This window comes from Ciconia boyciana, chromosome 22 (genome assembly GCF_034638445.1).
Source record: "Ciconia boyciana chromosome 22, ASM3463844v1, whole genome shotgun sequence".
Lineage (NCBI taxonomy): Eukaryota > Metazoa > Chordata > Aves > Ciconiiformes > Ciconiidae > Ciconia > Ciconia boyciana.
The window spans coordinates 2134496-2151989 of record NC_132955.1 but is presented as its reverse complement, the minus strand read 5'-3'; the positions used below and the strand labels follow the sequence as shown (position 1 = coordinate 2151989).

General features: G+C 61.2%; 1 protein-coding gene across 1 annotated transcript in view; it reads right to left on the bottom strand.

Annotated features, from left to right (window-relative positions):
- Nucleotides 1-17494, bottom strand: part of SRCIN1 (SRC kinase signaling inhibitor 1) — a 50088-nt gene that overhangs the window by 11145 nt on the left and 21449 nt on the right. The window contains exons 4-13 of the mRNA XM_072885887.1: nt 5296-5488; nt 4718-4916; nt 4440-4533; nt 3176-4005; nt 2705-2797; nt 2475-2518; nt 1961-2139; nt 1544-1719; nt 1159-1289; nt 34-181 (exon numbers count right to left, since the gene is read on the bottom strand). Of these exons, the coding sequence (XP_072741988.1) occupies nt 34-181; nt 1159-1289; nt 1544-1719; nt 1961-2139; nt 2475-2518; nt 2705-2797; nt 3176-4005; nt 4440-4533; nt 4718-4916; nt 5296-5488 (2087 nt within the window). The remainder of the gene's footprint in view (nt 1-33; nt 182-1158; nt 1290-1543; nt 1720-1960; nt 2140-2474; nt 2519-2704; nt 2798-3175; nt 4006-4439; nt 4534-4717; nt 4917-5295; nt 5489-17494) is intronic.

Below are 17494 nucleotides of genomic sequence, written 5' to 3'. Positions count from 1 at the left end.
CTCAAGGGGCCGGGGCCGGGGCTCGGTGCTCACCTGCGGATCTGGGCGAGGGTGTCCGTCACCGTCTTGCAGCGCTTGAGCAGACCATCGAGGCGGTTCGGCTCCTCCTTGAGGAACTTGACGGCTTCCACCTCCACCCGCAGCACCACCCGCATCTTGCTCTGCAGGCTGGGGAACTGGGCTGGGGTGGGAGAGCGGGGGGTCACCAGGGCCCCGCCGTGCCGGGGAGCCCCTCCCAGTGCCCAGTTGGCAGTGCCAGGGCACCCCACACCCACCAAAACCACCATGGCCATCATAGCCATGGCAAGGCCACCCTGCCAGACAGAGTGGGATGAATCCTGGGGAGTCTGGGCTGGTGTCTCTCCTGCTCCCCATGCCCATCATCCCTCCTCCATCCACCCGCAGGCACCAATCTTAGCCCCCGATGGTGTCCCCTCCACGGGCACCAAACACTGCCCTGGAGCTGGAAGCTTGGTAGCCAGGACCCTGGGGACTCGGTGGCAGGGGCTGACACGGAGCAGGTTGCTCGCCATCCCAGCTGCTCAGCATCAGCCCGTCTTTACGGAAAGGCTGCAGGAAAGCAGAGCTGCTCCTACCTCTGCCCTGTGCCCCCCGGCCCTCCCCACGGCCCCCCACCTCGCAATCTCAGCCACTGCTGCCGAATCATTGTTTATTGTCTGCCTTGGCTCTGGCAGGGAGGAGCTCTGCCCCTTTGAATCGAGGTGCAGGGCGTCTGCTTGCGAAAGGCAGGATGGGGACAGCGCGGGGACGGGAGGCTCCGGGAGCAGCAAAATGAAGGGCGGCGTGCATGGGGTTGGGCAAGCGCAAGGTCCCGTGGGACGGGGGCTGGCAGCAGCTCCGAGCAACCACAAGCTGTTGGGGGGACTCGGGCAAGGTCCGCAGGGCTGACTTGGACAGCTAGCAGAGCAAGGAGGGACAGGCAGCAGGAGTGTGGGGTGCAGCCCTCACCCCTGCAGCAGCCCAAAGCCTGCAGGACACACGCAATGCCGACAGGCACCGGGGGAACCTGCCCGGGGGATGCAGGCGAACACAGGCAAACCCAGAGGCAACGGGCAACCTGGAGCATCCCGCGCGTGAGGATGGAGCAGGGAGACGCAGGCAGGCTCTGCTTGCCACCCGACACGGCCACCTTCTCACCCTTGAGGTCTGTCAGCGTCTCTCCCAGCTGCTTGAGCACCACCGCCTTCTCCTCCAGCTCCTGCACAGGGATGAGCCGGTGGTTGTGGGCCAAATCCTTTTGGATCTTCTCCACTGACTTCTCCAGGTCACTGTGAGCACAGAGGCAGGGGTGTCACTGCTGCTCCGGGATGCTGGAGAGCCCCAGGGGGTGGCCAGCCTGGCAGGTCCCCATGTGGCAGAGGGGAGAGGACCCCTCCCCACGCTAGACATGCGGTCAAGGATGTGACCTGGCACCGTGCAGAGCTGCTGATTTACACCCACGGAGGATCTGGCCCGTCGAGGTCAGCATGCAAAGACCCCCTCCCCACTCGCACGCCTAGCCCTGCGGCCAACCCCGGCTCACTTGAGCTGCTGGGTGATCAGCTCCTCCTCGTTGAGGTAGCGGAGCCGCTCCTCTTCCACCAAGCTGCGCTGGCGTTGCAGGGGGTCCTCGTGCTTGCGCATGGTGTCCGTCACCCGCACGCTGATCTCCGTCTCCGTCCGCCGCAGCATCGTCTTCACCGTCTCCTGGTTCTGCAGCTGCGGGGACGAGGAGGGGGGGGATTCAGGCTACGCGAGATCCCCCCCGACGGGGACTGGTGTGGGTGCAGGGCCGGCCACTCGTAGGGACAGCTCCGAGCTTGGCGTGGAGAGGGATCCCCTCGCGCTCCCACACCCAGCCCCGTGCAAAGTCACCAGGAAAGGGGCATTTTCCTGCTCCAGGGCTGGAGCCGCTCCAGTAAGAGCTGGGCCGGGTTGGGGTCTCCCCCCTGGTACCCACCTGCAGCTTCTTGAGCTGCTGCAGCTGGTTGCGGAGGTCGCTGGCATTCTGCTGCAGGTCGTGGAGGTGCAGCTGCATGTGCAAGCGGGTGATGGCAGTGGGCTGCCCCGCCGGCGTGCTGGTGGCGGAGGGCGGCGGGGGCGCAGGCACCGGTGTCCCCATGCCACTGCGGCTGGTTGCTGCGGGGAGGGCAAGCAGAGGCTGCTGAGGGAAGATACCCCATCCCGGGGGAGGTTGCAGACTCCGCTCTTCCGCTTTTCCGGGAAAGACCTCTCTTTCCCCACCCCGTGCTTCCGTCCGGCGGTTCTGGGTGGTCTACCCGCTACCCCCACGCTGGCTCCAGGGAGAGCCCACCCCGGAGCTGCCCCTTAGCGGGACGGGGGGTCCCGCTGGTTGCCAGAACGTGGTGGGGGCTGCAGAGCCCCGGCTCCTGCGCCCACCCTGGGACTCCCAGCAGCCGTGGGCAGAGGGAGGGGGTGCTGCAGGGTGAGGGGCCGGCTCTCCGGTCACTTACATGCTGATGGGGGGGTCCCGCCATTGGTGGCTTCTGTCTTCTCACTGCAATGAAAGAGAGCGAGCGTGGACCAGGCACCTCTGTCCTCACCGGCTCAGGGGGCTGCGGGGGCACAGCAGGGGCTGCTGTCCCCCCGGGAGGGAGGCGGGAGCCCCCGGCCTCGGCAGCAAACAGCCCAGCTAGAGGCATGCCAGACCCTGGGGTCCCACGCCTGCCCTCCTTCTCCTTACCTGGGGGTCTCGGCCTCGGAGCCACGGAGCAGCGCGCTCTGCACCAGTCCCGTCAGGCTGGCTATCTGCTTCTCCATCGCCTCCATCCGCTCCCTGCCACGGGGAAGGGAGAGGGGCCAGGTGAGGAGCTGGCTCTGGCACCGCGGACACCGTCACGTTTGTCCTGGCCTCACCGGCACCCACCTACCCGGTCCCTGCAAGTCCCAGGAGGGACACTGGGGAGGTGGCAGCGCTGCTGTCACCAGCTACATCCAAGCCCCTTCATTCCCTCTCTCTTCTTGCCTCCGGCTACCCCCAGTCGTTCCCCTCAGCCCTGCACAATTTGGTGCTTCGTCACCCATCCTGGCACCTCTGCCGCGGTGGTGACGGGGCAAAGCCTTCCTCCGCTCTTCCTCTACCTTCCCAGCTGCACTGATGGATGGCCACCCAAGCAGCAAAGCTCGTATCTGCGGGAGGGGTTTTCCTTCTCACCTTGTTTCTGTGTCCTTGGCCGGTCCAGGGGAGCCAAACCCTGAGAGCGGGCGATCGCCGGGGCCGGGAAACAGCTCCGGAGGGCCGGAGGAGCTGGGGTTGCGTGGCTTGTTCACGGGGCTCTCCATGAAGACGGAAGAGCAGGAGTCCTTGCGGAAGGACTGACGGACAGGCGAGGAGCGGCTGGGGGGTCCTGAGTAGGGGCTGTGCGGGCTCTGCCCCGGCTGCACGTCCACCAGCCGGCCATCGGCCATCTTCTGCGGGGAGGAAGGGGGCATGCGGAAACCCAAGCCGGGTCCGTACGTGTCGCTGTAAATGGGTGCGTTGGGCTTGTACAGGCTGTCCTCCAGCTCTGTCTGCAAGGCGGCCGCCGAGTAGGTGCTGAGGGAACGAACGGAGCCCCGCTTGTACAGCCCCCCCGAGTAGCCAAAAGGGTCTCCCATGCCAGCCAGGGACTGGGTGGAAGTGATGCTGAGCCGGCCCTCGTGCACCATGCCGTAGGGATCGGCGTACAGCCCCTCATTCTTCACCAGCACCACGTTCTTCCCGGCCAGGTCCTCATCCGGCTTCACGTCCCGGCGCTCCAGGATGGCGCTGGGGCTGGGCGAGACGCCCTGGGCAGGCGGCAGGTTGGAGAGACGCTCGCTGTGATGGACGGGGCTGCCGGCGTAGGAGGGCGGGCGGCCGCCGCTGTAGGACATGCGGGAGCGGGACGGGGAGGAGGACTGGAGCACTGGCGGAGGGGAGCCGGAGGCGAGGTGGGAAGCTGGGGAGATGTTGTTCAGCCGGCGGGTGGGAGATGACTCCCTGGAGGTGTACACCATCTCCCTCTGCGGAAAGGGACGGGGGGGGGGTCAGCACCGCGTCCCTGCGGGCTGGCCCCCCGCCCTTGCTCTGCCTGGCTGGGACCCTGCCTCGCTGCACCCTGTCTCACTGCACCCCTCCAAGGACCAAGAGCTGCAGCTCCTGAGTCTTCACCTGGCCTTGGCAAACGCCAGCTCCCTCATTCCCATCCAGGAGCGGGATGATTTATTCTGATGAATCCCCTAATTATCATGTTTATTACCCTGCTGTCAGGCCCCAAACATCCATTCTCTTAAAGTAACACTTAACAACGCTGGAACCGGGCAAGACAAATCACGGTCATTACTCCCTCCACACACACACGCAATTACCAGTCCCTGTCTCCATCTCTTTACTGGTCCCAGCCCACTGGGTGCACCCACACCACAGGCTCCCCCTGTGACACCCCGTCCCCCCTTACCCTCAGGTCTCCGTTGGTGATGTGCGAGGCTGGGAACGAGGCGTAGAGCGGCTCTTTCCGGTAGATTTTAATGATACTTCTGTCCTGGATATCGCTGAAAGGAGAGGCAGAGCCATGAGCATCCTGGACAGGCAGCCGCCGAGCCCCCAGCAAGTCCCAGCCACAGGACTGCACCCACACCCACCCTTCTGCTTTCATCCCACTAATTTCCTTGCTCGTGATGCCCTTAAAGAAAGGAAAATCAATCTGTGGTGGATTTCCGAGCCCCCCATCCTCACCGGACATCCTCCAGCTCATAGAAGACATTGCGCGACTCGTCTTTGATGAGGATGGCGGTGTTGGGAGACTTCAGCATCCCCATGGTGAGCTTCTGGGGGAACATGTGGACAATGAGGGCGTGCAGGGTGTCCATGCTGCTGATCTCGTGGGTGATGTGGACGCGCCTCGTCTCATCCCCAAACTGCAGGAAAAGGACCCCTGGAAGCAGAGGGAGCAGAAAGCGGTGAGGTGTGCCCGCACCCCTTCTCCACGCAAGGCTGAAGAGACGCCGAGGCCAGCGATGCAGGTTTGCCCACCTGCTTGGAGGTCCCTGTGCACGCCCAACCGAAGGCTCGGGGACCTCTGTGCCACCCAACCTCCCCCGGAGCAGCGAGGCCGAAGGCAGCTCATCCCCCTCGGCTACCCCACACAGCATGCAGTCCCCCCCCGCTCCTCCTGGGGTTATTTGGGCAGATACAAACCAATCCCACACCCTGGCACACACTGGCATCTGCCCGCGGAGGTGGCCAGAAACGTTTGGTGGTGGCCAGGCAGGTACATGCTGCCCGTCCCAGGGGATGCCGAGCCCCGAGCATACCTGGTGATCGCAGCTTCGTCTGGCTGGTGGACCGGGACAAGGGCAAGCTCTGCCGGAACCGGTTCATCCTGTTGAACCCCAAGGGCAGCTCCGCTTCCGACATGGTTTCCAGGGATTCGGCCGAGGCGAAGGAGAGTTTGGCTTGATCGGCCAAGCCAGGCTGGGAGCCCTGGGAGTGCCGGGAGCTCCTCGTCTGGAAGGGGAGAGGGGAGAGGTCAGAGGAGAGCTGCGCTGGGTACCCCAGCCCCGGTCTGCTCCCCTGGACGCAGCGGCGTGCTGCTCCCACGGTTCCTCCGGAGCCCGGTGCCGGGATGGAGAGGCTTAGGTGAGCTGAGCCGCATCCAGGGATGCTCAGTCCTGGATCCCCGGCTGAGTCAGCACACCGACATGGTCCAGACGCGGTGCCAGCTCGAAGCCTCCTCCATCTCCTGCTCTAAGCATGTACAACCATTTACTGTCCCCTTGTCTCCTGCAATTGCTCGCTCATGTTTTCTGCTGCAGGCTGGCAGCACTCTGCATTTCAAAGCCTCCCGGTGCCGTTCCAGGTGCCTTTGAGTTCCCCCACCAGCAACCCACTCGAAATCAAACCAGTGCTAGCTAGCTGGTGACAGAGCCAGGGCTTGCATGCAAGCACTGGAATAACCTTAGCAATTACAGGAGGTTACACATCCATTACGCCAATGAACCAGCTCCCGGGAAACATAAATGCCCGGCTTATTCTGGAAGCAAAGCAGCGGTAAGGTTTATGGCTGCCTGAGCTGGGGGAAAGTAATGGGTTTGGGTTTATAGCAGTAAAAATTTAATATGCCAGGAGTCCAATTTCACACGGCCAAGCGTATATCCACTGCATAAAAGTTCAGGCTACACACATGGGCTTTCTGTTCACAAACATCTCCAAGCACGCAGCCGGGTCCCCTTGCCACGGGTACTTGCTTGGCAGTGCAGCAAACGCTGCCTGTCAATACCCCAAAATACAAGGCTTGATTTTCCAGACACATGTTTAACGTTGGCACCTCAAACAGAGAGAACAAACAGCTCCTGGGGTGTGGAAAAGGCGGCATCGGAGGGACAACAGCTCTATTTTAAGACCAAAAAGAAAAATCAATATGAAATGATAACAGCCATCATCATCATCATTTAAATTAGACATTAATTGGAAGATTTAATTAATCCTGTGGGGCGGGGTTTTCTAGGACTTGAAATGTTCTCGCTGCAGCTAATTGCTGGAAAATTGACTGCTTAGTTTTGTTGTTGTTGCTTTAGCACAAAGCACGCTGGCAGCACAGATGCTTCAGGTCTTACATCAAGAAAGAGAAGCAGGGCTGGAGTGAACCTGGGCCAGAGCCCCCACCAGCACCATCCCCGGGGGGCCATGGGGGGCTTTGCAGCAGGGAAGGAAGCTGCAGCGAGCAGGAGGCGATGGAGAGACCCGGTCCCCTCTCCCCCATGTTCACAGCGTGCAGGTCTTTGGGGTGTAGCAGCTGGGTTTTTGGAGCTCCCCGCCCTTGCACAGCCCTGGGAAACCTTGAGGGCTCGTGGTCCCACGTCTCCGGCTCTCTTGCTCCGGGTTCGCGGTGCTGTCCACCCAGGACGGATCCTTGGCCGCAGGGAAGGGCGGGGAAGGAGCAAGCAGCACGTGGCCAGGACGCGACCCACGCTGCCAGGGCAGCCCCCTCCTCTCCGCTCCTTTCCCTGCTCCGTGCCAGCGGGGTCTCACCCTGCCCTGGCTCCATCCATCCCTCCCCGCTCCCGCCGCCCAAACACCCCCCAACCAGAGCCCACATCTGGGCCGGGCTTGAAAAGCTGTCGAGTTTTCACACGAGATGACAAAAGGCCGCTGGCTCGCACCCCCCTCCCCAGGACGTGTTTCGTCTGGAGAAAATAATCATAAGAAAAAATTGATTTAGCTGAGGGGGGGAGCGCTGCCTCCCCCTCCCCACGGCACGACGGGACGGCTGAGACGGCGTTGCCATGTAGCATCCTTGTTGCTAAGGGCTGTTGCGGTGTGCGTGCCACGGCGCATCACCCCAGCGCACCGCAGCCCCTACAGCCCCTACAGCACAACACCCCAACGCACCGCAGCCCGTACAGCCCCTATAGCTCAACACCTCAATGCACTGCAGTCCCTACAGCCTCTATAGCACAACACCCCAACGCACCGCGATCCTTATAGCCCCGAGAGCACAACACCCTAATGCACTGCAGTCCCTACAGCCTCTATAGCGCAACACCCCAACACACCACGGCCCCTACAGCACAACACCCCAACGCACTGCAGTCCCTACAGCCCCTATAGCACAACACCCCAATGCACTGTGGTCCCTACAGCCCCTATAGCACAATGCCCCAATGCACTGCAGCCCCTACAGCACAACACCCCAACACACCGCAGCCCCTACAGCCCCTACAGCACAACACCCCAACACACCGCAGCCTCTACAGCCCCTACAGCACAACACCCCAACACACCGCGGCCCCTACAGCACAACACCCTAATGCATCACAGTCCCTACAGCCCCTATAGCTCAACACCCCAACACACTGCAGTCCCTACAGCCCCTAGAGCACAACACCCCAACACACCGCGATCCTTATAGCGCCAAGAGCACAACACCCTAACGCACTGCAGTCCCTACAGCCCCCCTAGCGCAACACCCCACTGCACCGCAGCCCCTACAGCCCCTGTAGCTCAACACCCCAATGCACTGCAGTCCCTACAGCCCCTATAGCACAACACCCCAATGCACCACGGTCCCTATGGCCCCTATAGCAAAACACCCTAATGCACCACAATCCCTATAGCCCCTATAGCACAACACCCTAATGCACTGTGGTCCCTACAGCCCCTATAGCACAACACCCCAACACACCGCAGCCCTTACAGCCCCTGTAGCTCAACACCCCAATGCACTGCAGCCCTTACAGCCCCTATAGCACAACACCCCAATGCACTGTGGTCCCTACAGCCCCTATAGCACAACACCCCAACACACCGCAGCCCTTACAGCCCCTGTAGCTCAACACCCCAATGCACTGCAGCCCTTACAGCCCCTATAGCACAACACCCCAATGCACTGTGGTCCCTACAGCCCCTATAGCACAACACCCCAACACACCGCAGCCCTTACAGCCCCTATAGCACAACACCCCAACACACTGCAGCCCCTACAGCACAACCCCCTAATGCACTGTGGTCCCTACAGCCTGCGGGAGGGCTGCAGGAGCAGGGCGGTGGGGAGAGCTGCGCTGCTCCAGGTGAGCCCGGACCCCTCCTGCCTTCTGCCTCTGCCCGGGGCTGCAGCTGACCTCAAGTAATTAAGCTCATCTGATGGAGCTAATTATGGCATCAGTCAAAAAAAAAAAAAAAAAGGGGAAAAAAGGGCAAGATGGAAATTAATGGATTTTTAGCCCGGAAGGGACCGTTCTGGCCTGATGCTCAGCACAACGTGCTCAGGGAACGGCTCTCCCGGCCCGAGCAGGGACCCAGCGGCCCCACAAAGCCCTCGCCGGCACCAGCGCGGGAGCCGCACACCCCCCTCCTGGCACCCCTCGCCGCAGGGCACCTCCGCCGGCACAGGACCCTCCGCTGCTGGGCACGGGACACCCGCGTACCCCGGGGCCGAGGCAGGACGCCGGCAAGCTGGAAAGGACAGACCCTGCGGTGTAAATGGGGGAGTCCAAGTGTTGGGGGGGGGGGGCGTCTCTGACAATTCTTGCCTGTGGCCATTTCGGCCACACCGGCTTTGCCAGGGGGTGCAGCCGCGGGACCCGGGTGCTCATGGAGCCTTGCGGCCGCAGCAGCAGCAGGGAGCCGAGATGCCCGGCAAGGTGGGAGCACAGCGGCTGCTCCGTCCTTGGCCTCCAGTAGACCATTAATGAGCCGACTCTAAGGGAATGGTTTTTTATTGCTCTGCCTCGCTAATGACTTATCCTGCTATAAGATAATGCGTTAACCGACAACTCAGCCCCCACATATCCTGCCTCCCGCCCCTGCCACCGGCTGGTGCCGACGTGGCATGGCAGCCCCCGGCAGCCCCCGGGGAGGCTCCGCTTCCCGCCCAGCCCCATGCACGGCACTCGTAGCCCTCCCGGCGTAGGTGGGACCTGATCACAGTCACCAAGGCCGTGGCTCACCCCAAGCGTGTCGAGACCTGATGCTTTCATGCCGCCTCCTCCATCACCATGGAGCCTCAGCTCCTTGCTTCGCTGGAGATGCTTTGGGGGTGCCCAATCCTGCCTTGGTGGGTGCCACCCTGGGATGAACGGTGCCTGGGACTTGTCTGTGCCAGCGTCTACGTCGACAGGATGGCTGTCCCATGCTGTCATGGGGGAATATGTCACCCCGCTGAGCGCTGCCCTGCTGTCCATCCAGAGGAGGGGAAGACGGGGGGCTGCAGGCGCTGCCCCGGTCCGGGGGCACGCAAGAGTCTGGCTCCCTGGGCGCTGGCTGGGGCCCGTGGGCTGAGCTTTCAGTCCGATGCAGGATGAAAATAAACATCAAACCCTCACCACCGTCTCCGGAAGGGAAAAAGTATTCTCTGTCTGGCCCAGACCGTATCATACACCGCAGCCGAGGAAGAGATATCAAAGGCTGCAGCAGTCAAGTCCTGAGCACACAATAATGATCCTAACACCCTCCTGCTTCAGGAGCATCTTCCATCCCCAAGGCCGCACCTTCCCACCTGCCTGCTGTGCATCCTCCCCACGGCCAGACCATGGCGAGGATCGATGCTGGCACCCACACGCCCAACCCAGGGCACTGCTCTGCACACTGCCGGCTGCGGCCACGCAGGATCCCACCCCAAGCAGCTCCCAGCTGGGGAAGGCTCTAGGGGTGCAGGATAAATCCCAGCTGCTGCAGCAGGGAGGTGACCAAAACCCAGCCTGGACCCCCAGCCTGGGAGCAAAGGCATTTTGCCCCCTGCTTCTCAGTTATGCCCCCTCAGGGGCCGTTTTGCCCGAGCCCAGACCCCCACACAAAGGGCTCGGTCTCCCGCAGCTTCAGAAGAGCCCAACGTCCCCTGTGGGCACCGAGATCTTTCCCTGCAGCACCTGAAACCCACCCGCAGTGGCAGCAAGGGGCCGGAGGGGAGGGGACGCAGCTCTCCCGCTTGCTGTCCCCGTGCCGCAGCGATGCCATGCTGGGAGATGACCCATTTCTTGCTGAACCAGCGTCGCAGCACAGGGTTAATACGGCACCGGGCTGATGTCCGCCACGGCAGTGTGTGCTGGGAGCCGTCGGGGCTGGGCTGGCTCAGCCCCCGGCTCAGGGGCAGCAGCAGCATCTCCCCCGAGCCCGGGGTCCCGGTGCCTGCCCCGCACCACGGCTCGGAGCGTGGGAAGCAGCGGGTTCATGGGCAGAGCACGAAGGGAAGGCAAAGGAGTGCAGCTGCCCCAAAGCAAAACAAAAGTCGCCCAAGGCCGTGGAACGGCGGTTCGGGAGCTCTGGCCCCAGTTGGCACCGTGGGTGGGAAAGGTGTCGAGCAGCTCACTTTTGGAGGAGGGCAGAGCTGCGGCAGCTGCGGTGATGGGTACCGAGATCATGGCCATTGCTGCCTGCCCTGGGGAAGAAACCCGCTTGCTATCTGCCAGGGAGCGCTTTAAAGCCCCTGGGAGCCTCCTGCGTGCTAGCACAGAGGAAATCGGGCTGGTACAGAAGCATCAGCAAAGCCTTTCCGCCCTGGGAGTGCACCTTGGGTGCTATTTTGGTGATTCTCCCAGCGAAAACCCACTCGCAAAGCACTCGGCTCCCCCCAGGCCCCTCCTGGGGGGGAAAACCCCCCCACGCCGGCGGGGACGGGAGCATCCCCAGCCCCTCCACGCCTCCCTGGGAGTCTTATATAAAAGAGGAGGGATGGGGAACAGAGGGAGACTTGGGGGCTTTTGTCTTTTATCTCCCCAGAGCTAAAAAAAGATACAATTAAGTGATTCTTTTAGCTCCTAAAACTCCCAACAATCCCTTTACTGTCAGCGCAGAAGCAGCTTCATTATATCTGCCTGGCTAGATAAGGATGCTTCTCTCCTCCTTCTCCCCCCTCCCTTCTTCTTGTCCCCATCCCTCCCTCCCTTCTTCCGCACCCCTCTCCCCTCTCCGATATTACCCTCCCCAGTTTTGCAGGCTGAATGCTCAGGGCTGGAGGGAGGGAGGGAAGGAGCCGAGGTGCCAGCGGTGTTTGGGGGACCCGGGCGAGGAGCGGGGCTGTCCCTCTGGACCCGGCATTTATCCCACGGGAGCAGGGACAAGCAGCGGAGCCGCTCGGTCTCGATGGAGAGCAGAGATGGCTGCAGGGAAGAGAGGGAGAGTTTAGGAGAGGAGTGGAGGGACCAGGGGCGCAGAGGAGGGTGGCAGAAGGAGTTTGGAGGGAGCGGAGCTGGGAGAGCTGGGGCAGAGGAGCAGCTCTGGACCTCTCACAGGGCACTTAAAAGAAGACAGGAGAAAAAAAAAAAAAAGAAAAAAAGAAAAAAAGTGTGGGGAAAGGATCCTGCCCTGGGACAGAGCAGGGCGTTCTGCAGCTATTCCCATGCAAAACTCAAAGCTACCGGAGTTGGTCGCGGTCATTAATATTTCCACTCACTTGCTAAGACAGGCAGCAAGCCTGACCCGCACAGGGACCCTCAGAGACGGAGCAGAGGGTTTGTCACAGCGGAGGCAATCGAGCCTCCGCCAGCACCGCACTCCTACCCGCGCCGGGCTCCGAGGGCGGTGTCGGACTCGACCTGAGAAGAAATCAGCCATTTCAGGCCTGTTTCTGCCTGACCCCTCTGTACATCACACACGCCAGCACGCAGCAACCTGCAGTGCTCGGGGGTGTTTCAGCCATGGTGAGAATATTATTTGCAACAAGGAGACCGGGCAGTAGAAGGGGGGTCCCTGAGCATCCTGCCGAGACGTGCACAGGTCTCCTCTTCCCTCGACCCAGCACTCAGCCCAGCTCAGCCTGAGCTCCGCAGCCTGTCCTGGCAGAGAGGCCAGCCCCTTTTCCCCCAAAAAAACCAGCCGGGACAGCCAGAACACAGCCCACAAGCACCGATACAGACCTGTACTCGCAGCTGGGATGGATAAGCCCTCGCTGTGTTAATGTCACAGGCAGTGCCAGGCTCCGAGCTCAGCCTCTCCCCAGGACCCCATCGTCACCAGGCGAAGCAGCCCAGGCTGCGGTGGGCAGCCGCTGCAGGGCTGGGTCCGGCAGCAGCCCCCGGACCCCCCCAGCTCACGTTCCATCCTGCCGCGTCGGCAGGGACGATGCACCGGAGCGCGTTTGGGACGGCCGGGCATCGCCCTTGCACGGGTGGACGGAGCCCTGCAAAGGTCCCGGGCAGCCGCGCCGCTCTGCCACGCTGCCGCCTTCCCCGCTCCCCTCTGTTTGCAGCTCCTCTGCCGTGCCACATGATGGGGATAAAGGCGAGGGCCCCCTAAAATCCACTCCGGCCAGCTTGGGAAACAGCTGGCGTGGAGCTGGCAAGCCCAGCCCTGGGCAAAGCAATGCAACCGGTTATTTACCGAGTACATAAACCCCCGGCTCCAGCCCCTGGTTGGACACTGATCTGGATTAATTCTTCATAATCCCCCTCTCATCATTTAATCCAGCATCTGACTAAAGGTCCCATCTGGTGATGTGCTGAGCTCTTGGAGCTCAGCACCCTGATGGTCCGGGCTGTGCTGGGGACGAGTTGACCCCACCAGCCTCCGGCTGCAATGCTGGGAGCGGGGAAGGATGTTTCGGCATCACTGCTGTGCGGATGCTCGAGCCATCGCTGAGCTGTGCTGGGAGTCACCCCGGGCTCTTGCTGTGGGACCAGGGTGAGCCGCTGCACCTTTCTGTGCCATCTCCTGGCACAGCATCCCTCGGAGCCGGCGTTGGGAAGAGCCATGGGAGAGGGTAACGGGACCCCTGACGTGGGGTCTGGCCTGATGCTCCTTGAACCCTTGCTCTCCATCGCTCTTCTCCATCCGTGCCTGCCTCCCTACCTATGACAAAAAGAAAATCTATTAAAAAATAATAAAAATACCTATTTCGCTCAGGCATTACTTGCATCCCTACCCCTGCCTGCGTGCACATCTGCTCACGCTGGTGCTCGAGGCCTCTTGCCCTGAATTCCCAGACTTTGGCTCACTGGTGCTAGAAGGGACCATCCCTCCTGGCAGCGCGGGGACCATGATGCCGCAGCGTACCCTCCACAGGGCAGGGCCAGCGTGCCAGCAGCTGGACGGGACAGTCAATATTTACAAGCTAGAGCTGAAGGGGAGCATCTCTGAAAGCCTGGCCCAGACCACTGCTCCCAGCTCGCGCCATTCCCTGGGTAAATGGATCTCAGAAACAAAGGGATGGGGAAAAAACAGCGGACACGGTCCCTTTGCCCTCCCCACACCTGGAAAAGCCTCTTCACGGACATTGCAGGTGTAAACCCCATCCCCAAACACACAGGCTCAGTGCTGCTTCACCGGGCTGCTCCGGGACAGAGCCGAGCCTCCTCCATCCCATCCTTCAGGAAAATGCGTCTGTGCTAGGGGAGCTCGACGGGGAAAGCCTCTGCGGAGCGGGGAGATGCCCTCAATGCCCAGAGGAAGGGGCTGGGGACCCTGTCCCTGCTGGGACCCCACCTGGGCAAGCAGCCCCTTAGGGTGTGCAGGGAAGTGGGGCCGGAGCTTTGGCCGCTCGTCTCTGCGCTGCTGGCGAGGGTCAGCAGCGAATAAAGCTGTTAGCCAAGCTGGGAGAAAAACAACATCTGTCCCTCCTGCAGCTCTGCTTCTGTCAACATTTCCAAGGAAAATTTTAATTGAAATTTGAAACTTTCTGTTTGAAGCAGCTCTGAGAGCTGTTAAAGAAACAGAGGCAGGGGAGGGAGGGAAGGATTTTCAGATACCTGTCCTGCAATGTTCCGCCCCCCGCACCCCCATTTCTCTACCGCATTTCTCTGTTGTGACCCCACCATAACATCACTGGGGGGTTTCAGCCAGGCCAGCCCGGTCCCACGTGTTTGCGTGGGGGTAATTCAGCCCAGGTCTCAGCAAAGCGGTACCCTCCGAGATGCTGGGATGAGAGCCCAGCACCTTGGTCCCCTCCCAGGCCCCAGTAATGGCTGGAGGGGCTCCGGCGGGACAGGGGCTGTGCGTTAGTGCCCCGGGGTGTGGGACAGCGGAGCTTTGCAAAAATGAACTCCAGTTGGCGTCTGGAAAACTCCTTTGAGATTCCCCAGCCTGCCCAGCTCTCGCCATCAGGAGCCTGGTCACCACCCAACGCGGCGCTGACCCCTCTGCAAACGAACCGATGCCAGCGCATCACAAACCGCTCCATTCATTCATTCATTCCTAACGAACTCCGCTCATCCTTAATTATTGATGCTCCCAGAGAGCGAGCCAGCAAAGAGCTGCCGACTGTTTTGTAAGAGGAGCAGAGCCCAGGTAACGGGACACTTCCCCAGCTGACAGCTCCTCACCTCGAGTCTGACTGCAAATCCCTCCTGGGGAGCATCCCCGACCAGAACGCAGCATCCCCGACCGGGATGCAGCATCCCCAGCACCTGGGCATCACCTTGTCGCTGCTCTCCCAGCCCAGGCATCACCTCTCGAGTTTCAAACCATTTTCAGAGTTTCAAACCATTTTCAGATTTTCAAACCATTTTCAAAGTTTCAAACCATTTTCATTTACCAAACCCAGTACCGCCTGCACAGGGCTGGGTGCCACCTTCCTCCCACACGTCCCAGCTCAGGAGCTTGATCCCAGCGAGCAGGGGCCGAGCGGATGCAACTGAACCCCTCTGCATCCTTGTGCAGCGTTTCACACCAGCTCCGCCAGCCAGGAGCGCCGAACTCGGCAAAGCCTCCATGCAGGGAGGGACTTCCAGCAGCCCAGCTCCTGCTCCCCGAGACGGAGGAGCCAGGAGATGCCCAGCTGGGAAGAAAAGGAGGAAAAACTGGAGGTAACTGGGGCTGCAGCAGCAAAGGTGGAAGAATTGAGAGGCCCAGGGTGCTCTGAGCATCATACAAAGAGATATACTACGAGTCCTCCCCACCCAAGGGGGCTGTGGCCTCTCCATGCCCCTCCACCGGCCCCCACCCCTCGCACCCCGCCTGGGTCTCGCCGCCAAATTAAAAGTGTACCGCTCACGTCAGCAATAATTCATCCAATGTCTAATGCTCAACATTTTGTCAGGATTATCCCGATTAACTCAGAATTAATCCTGATCTCAATGTTAACAGGATTAGCGTTAAAATCGGATTAGTTTTTTAAACCGGACCCCTTGACTAAAGAAAGGGGCCTTCCCCACCAGATGTGCACAGCCTGCTACCGGCAGCCAGATGTGAGCGGGAGCCAGGCAGGAGCTCGCTACCCTGCGATGCGGCCCAGGCACGGGTGAAACGGCGTACCCCTGCAGCAAACATCGCCGTGACACCGGCATCCGTCGCGCCTGCCCTGCAAAGCCCGGGAGCTGCCTGGCCCTCTGAAGGTGATGAGCCGGAGCCCGGCACTTGGATGTCGTGTTTCCAAGCAGAAAACACCCTTATGCCCTCGGACATGGCCCAGCCAGCTCCGTGGGGGACATGGGTGGCTGCTTGCCCCCTCTCTGCATTTTTTTCCCCTTCCTGCTGGCACCAACAGCCTCCCGCCTTCGCCTGCCTGATGAATATTTAAAAGCCTGGATCCTCTGCAGCCTCATGAATATTGACGGCTGCTGGTTGCCCGCCACGGTGACGGTCCCTCTCGGTCCCTCTCCGGGCACGGGCAGCAGGGTCGGCGGTGGCGCGGTCGGCATCAGCGGGGTCGTCAGCAGCACCTGCCTGGCAGAAGGGACCGGGATGCCTGCACGGGAGAAGGCAGCTCCAAGGGCTGTCCCCGCCGCACTGCACCATGAGTCCAGCCATGCTGAGGACTCTGTGTTCAGTCCCCAAAACACTCGCTTTCTCCCCAAAAAGGCAGGGATGGAGCAGTCTCACTGCTAGCAGTGGGGCAGCAGAAGGTCCTGGCACCCAGGGCAGGGCTGGAGCTGGGACCACCCACGGGTGAGGGGACATGCCGTGCCCACTCATCCTCATCTCCCGGTGCTGGGTGCGACCTTGGCTCCCGCAGGGAGGGTAATCATTAACCTCCCAGCGAAGGCAGCCGGGCTTTGCTCCTGGAGTTGTTTTCCCCATGCCTTGACCGGGCACGTCCAGCCTGGCATCCATGGGGAGAAGAGCATCCCTGCCATGAGACCCCGGAGAAATGGGCAGGGAGGGGTCCAGAAATAGGCCTGATTCAGCACGTCCCCTGAGGCTGAGGCAGTCCCAGGGGATGGATTATGGAGGGGTACGTGGCAGGAGATACTTTTGGGGGTGAGGGTGCCAGTCCTGCCTCCATCCCTGCCACCTGGACCCGCGGGGACATTCACCCCAGCCATCCCCTTCCTCGCTGGGGCTGAACGGCGGCCACGTTCAATCCCTGCTCTCTGGTGACGCCACCTTGTGTGACAGCATCTTCCAAAAATAAGCAAATTACCGCATCCTTCAGGGACGCTGGTGGATGGGAAGCAAAGCCAAGTGTGAGAAAGCAGCAGAAAGGGGATGGGGGGGAGAAGGGACAAGCCCTGGCTGGGGATCGCAGGGCTGCAGCCACCGAGGGAGGGGAGACGGTACAGGCTGCAAACCAGCGGGGACACTTGGGTTAGCAGCATTAGTGACAGGGACTTCACAGTGACAGGTGACAAGGCTCAGCTCTTTGGCATCCGAGGCACGATTTGCTTTAACAGCGGTATACAGGGAGGCCGGGCTCTGGTTAACATGTGCGGGAGCCTCTTGGGAAAAAGGCTCCGAGGGGCTGCTTTGAAAGTGCAAAAAAAAAAAAAAACAAAACCAAAAACAAACCCCACTTCAGCAGCAAAAGCTGTAGGTAAACAGAGCCCCAAATTTGGGACGCCGGCCCAGACACTGCTGCAGGTCATGCTGATGCATCTCCCCCCTGGTTACTCTCAGGCAAGTCACCTACTCCCACCGTGCCTCAGTTTCCCCATTCCGATGCTCAGGATGCTACTCTCATCCCTGCCGCGATAATAAATAGTGACAACACCCAGGATCAACAGAGAACCGAGCACCGGAGAGCAGCACCCGCGGACAGGTCAGAAAACCAGCAAGTGCCCCAAAAGCAGAGAGCAAGGAGGAGCTGGGAGCAGGCGCTCGGCAGCTGCTCTCCCCTCCCGGGTACACCCCGATGCTCTCCTCCTG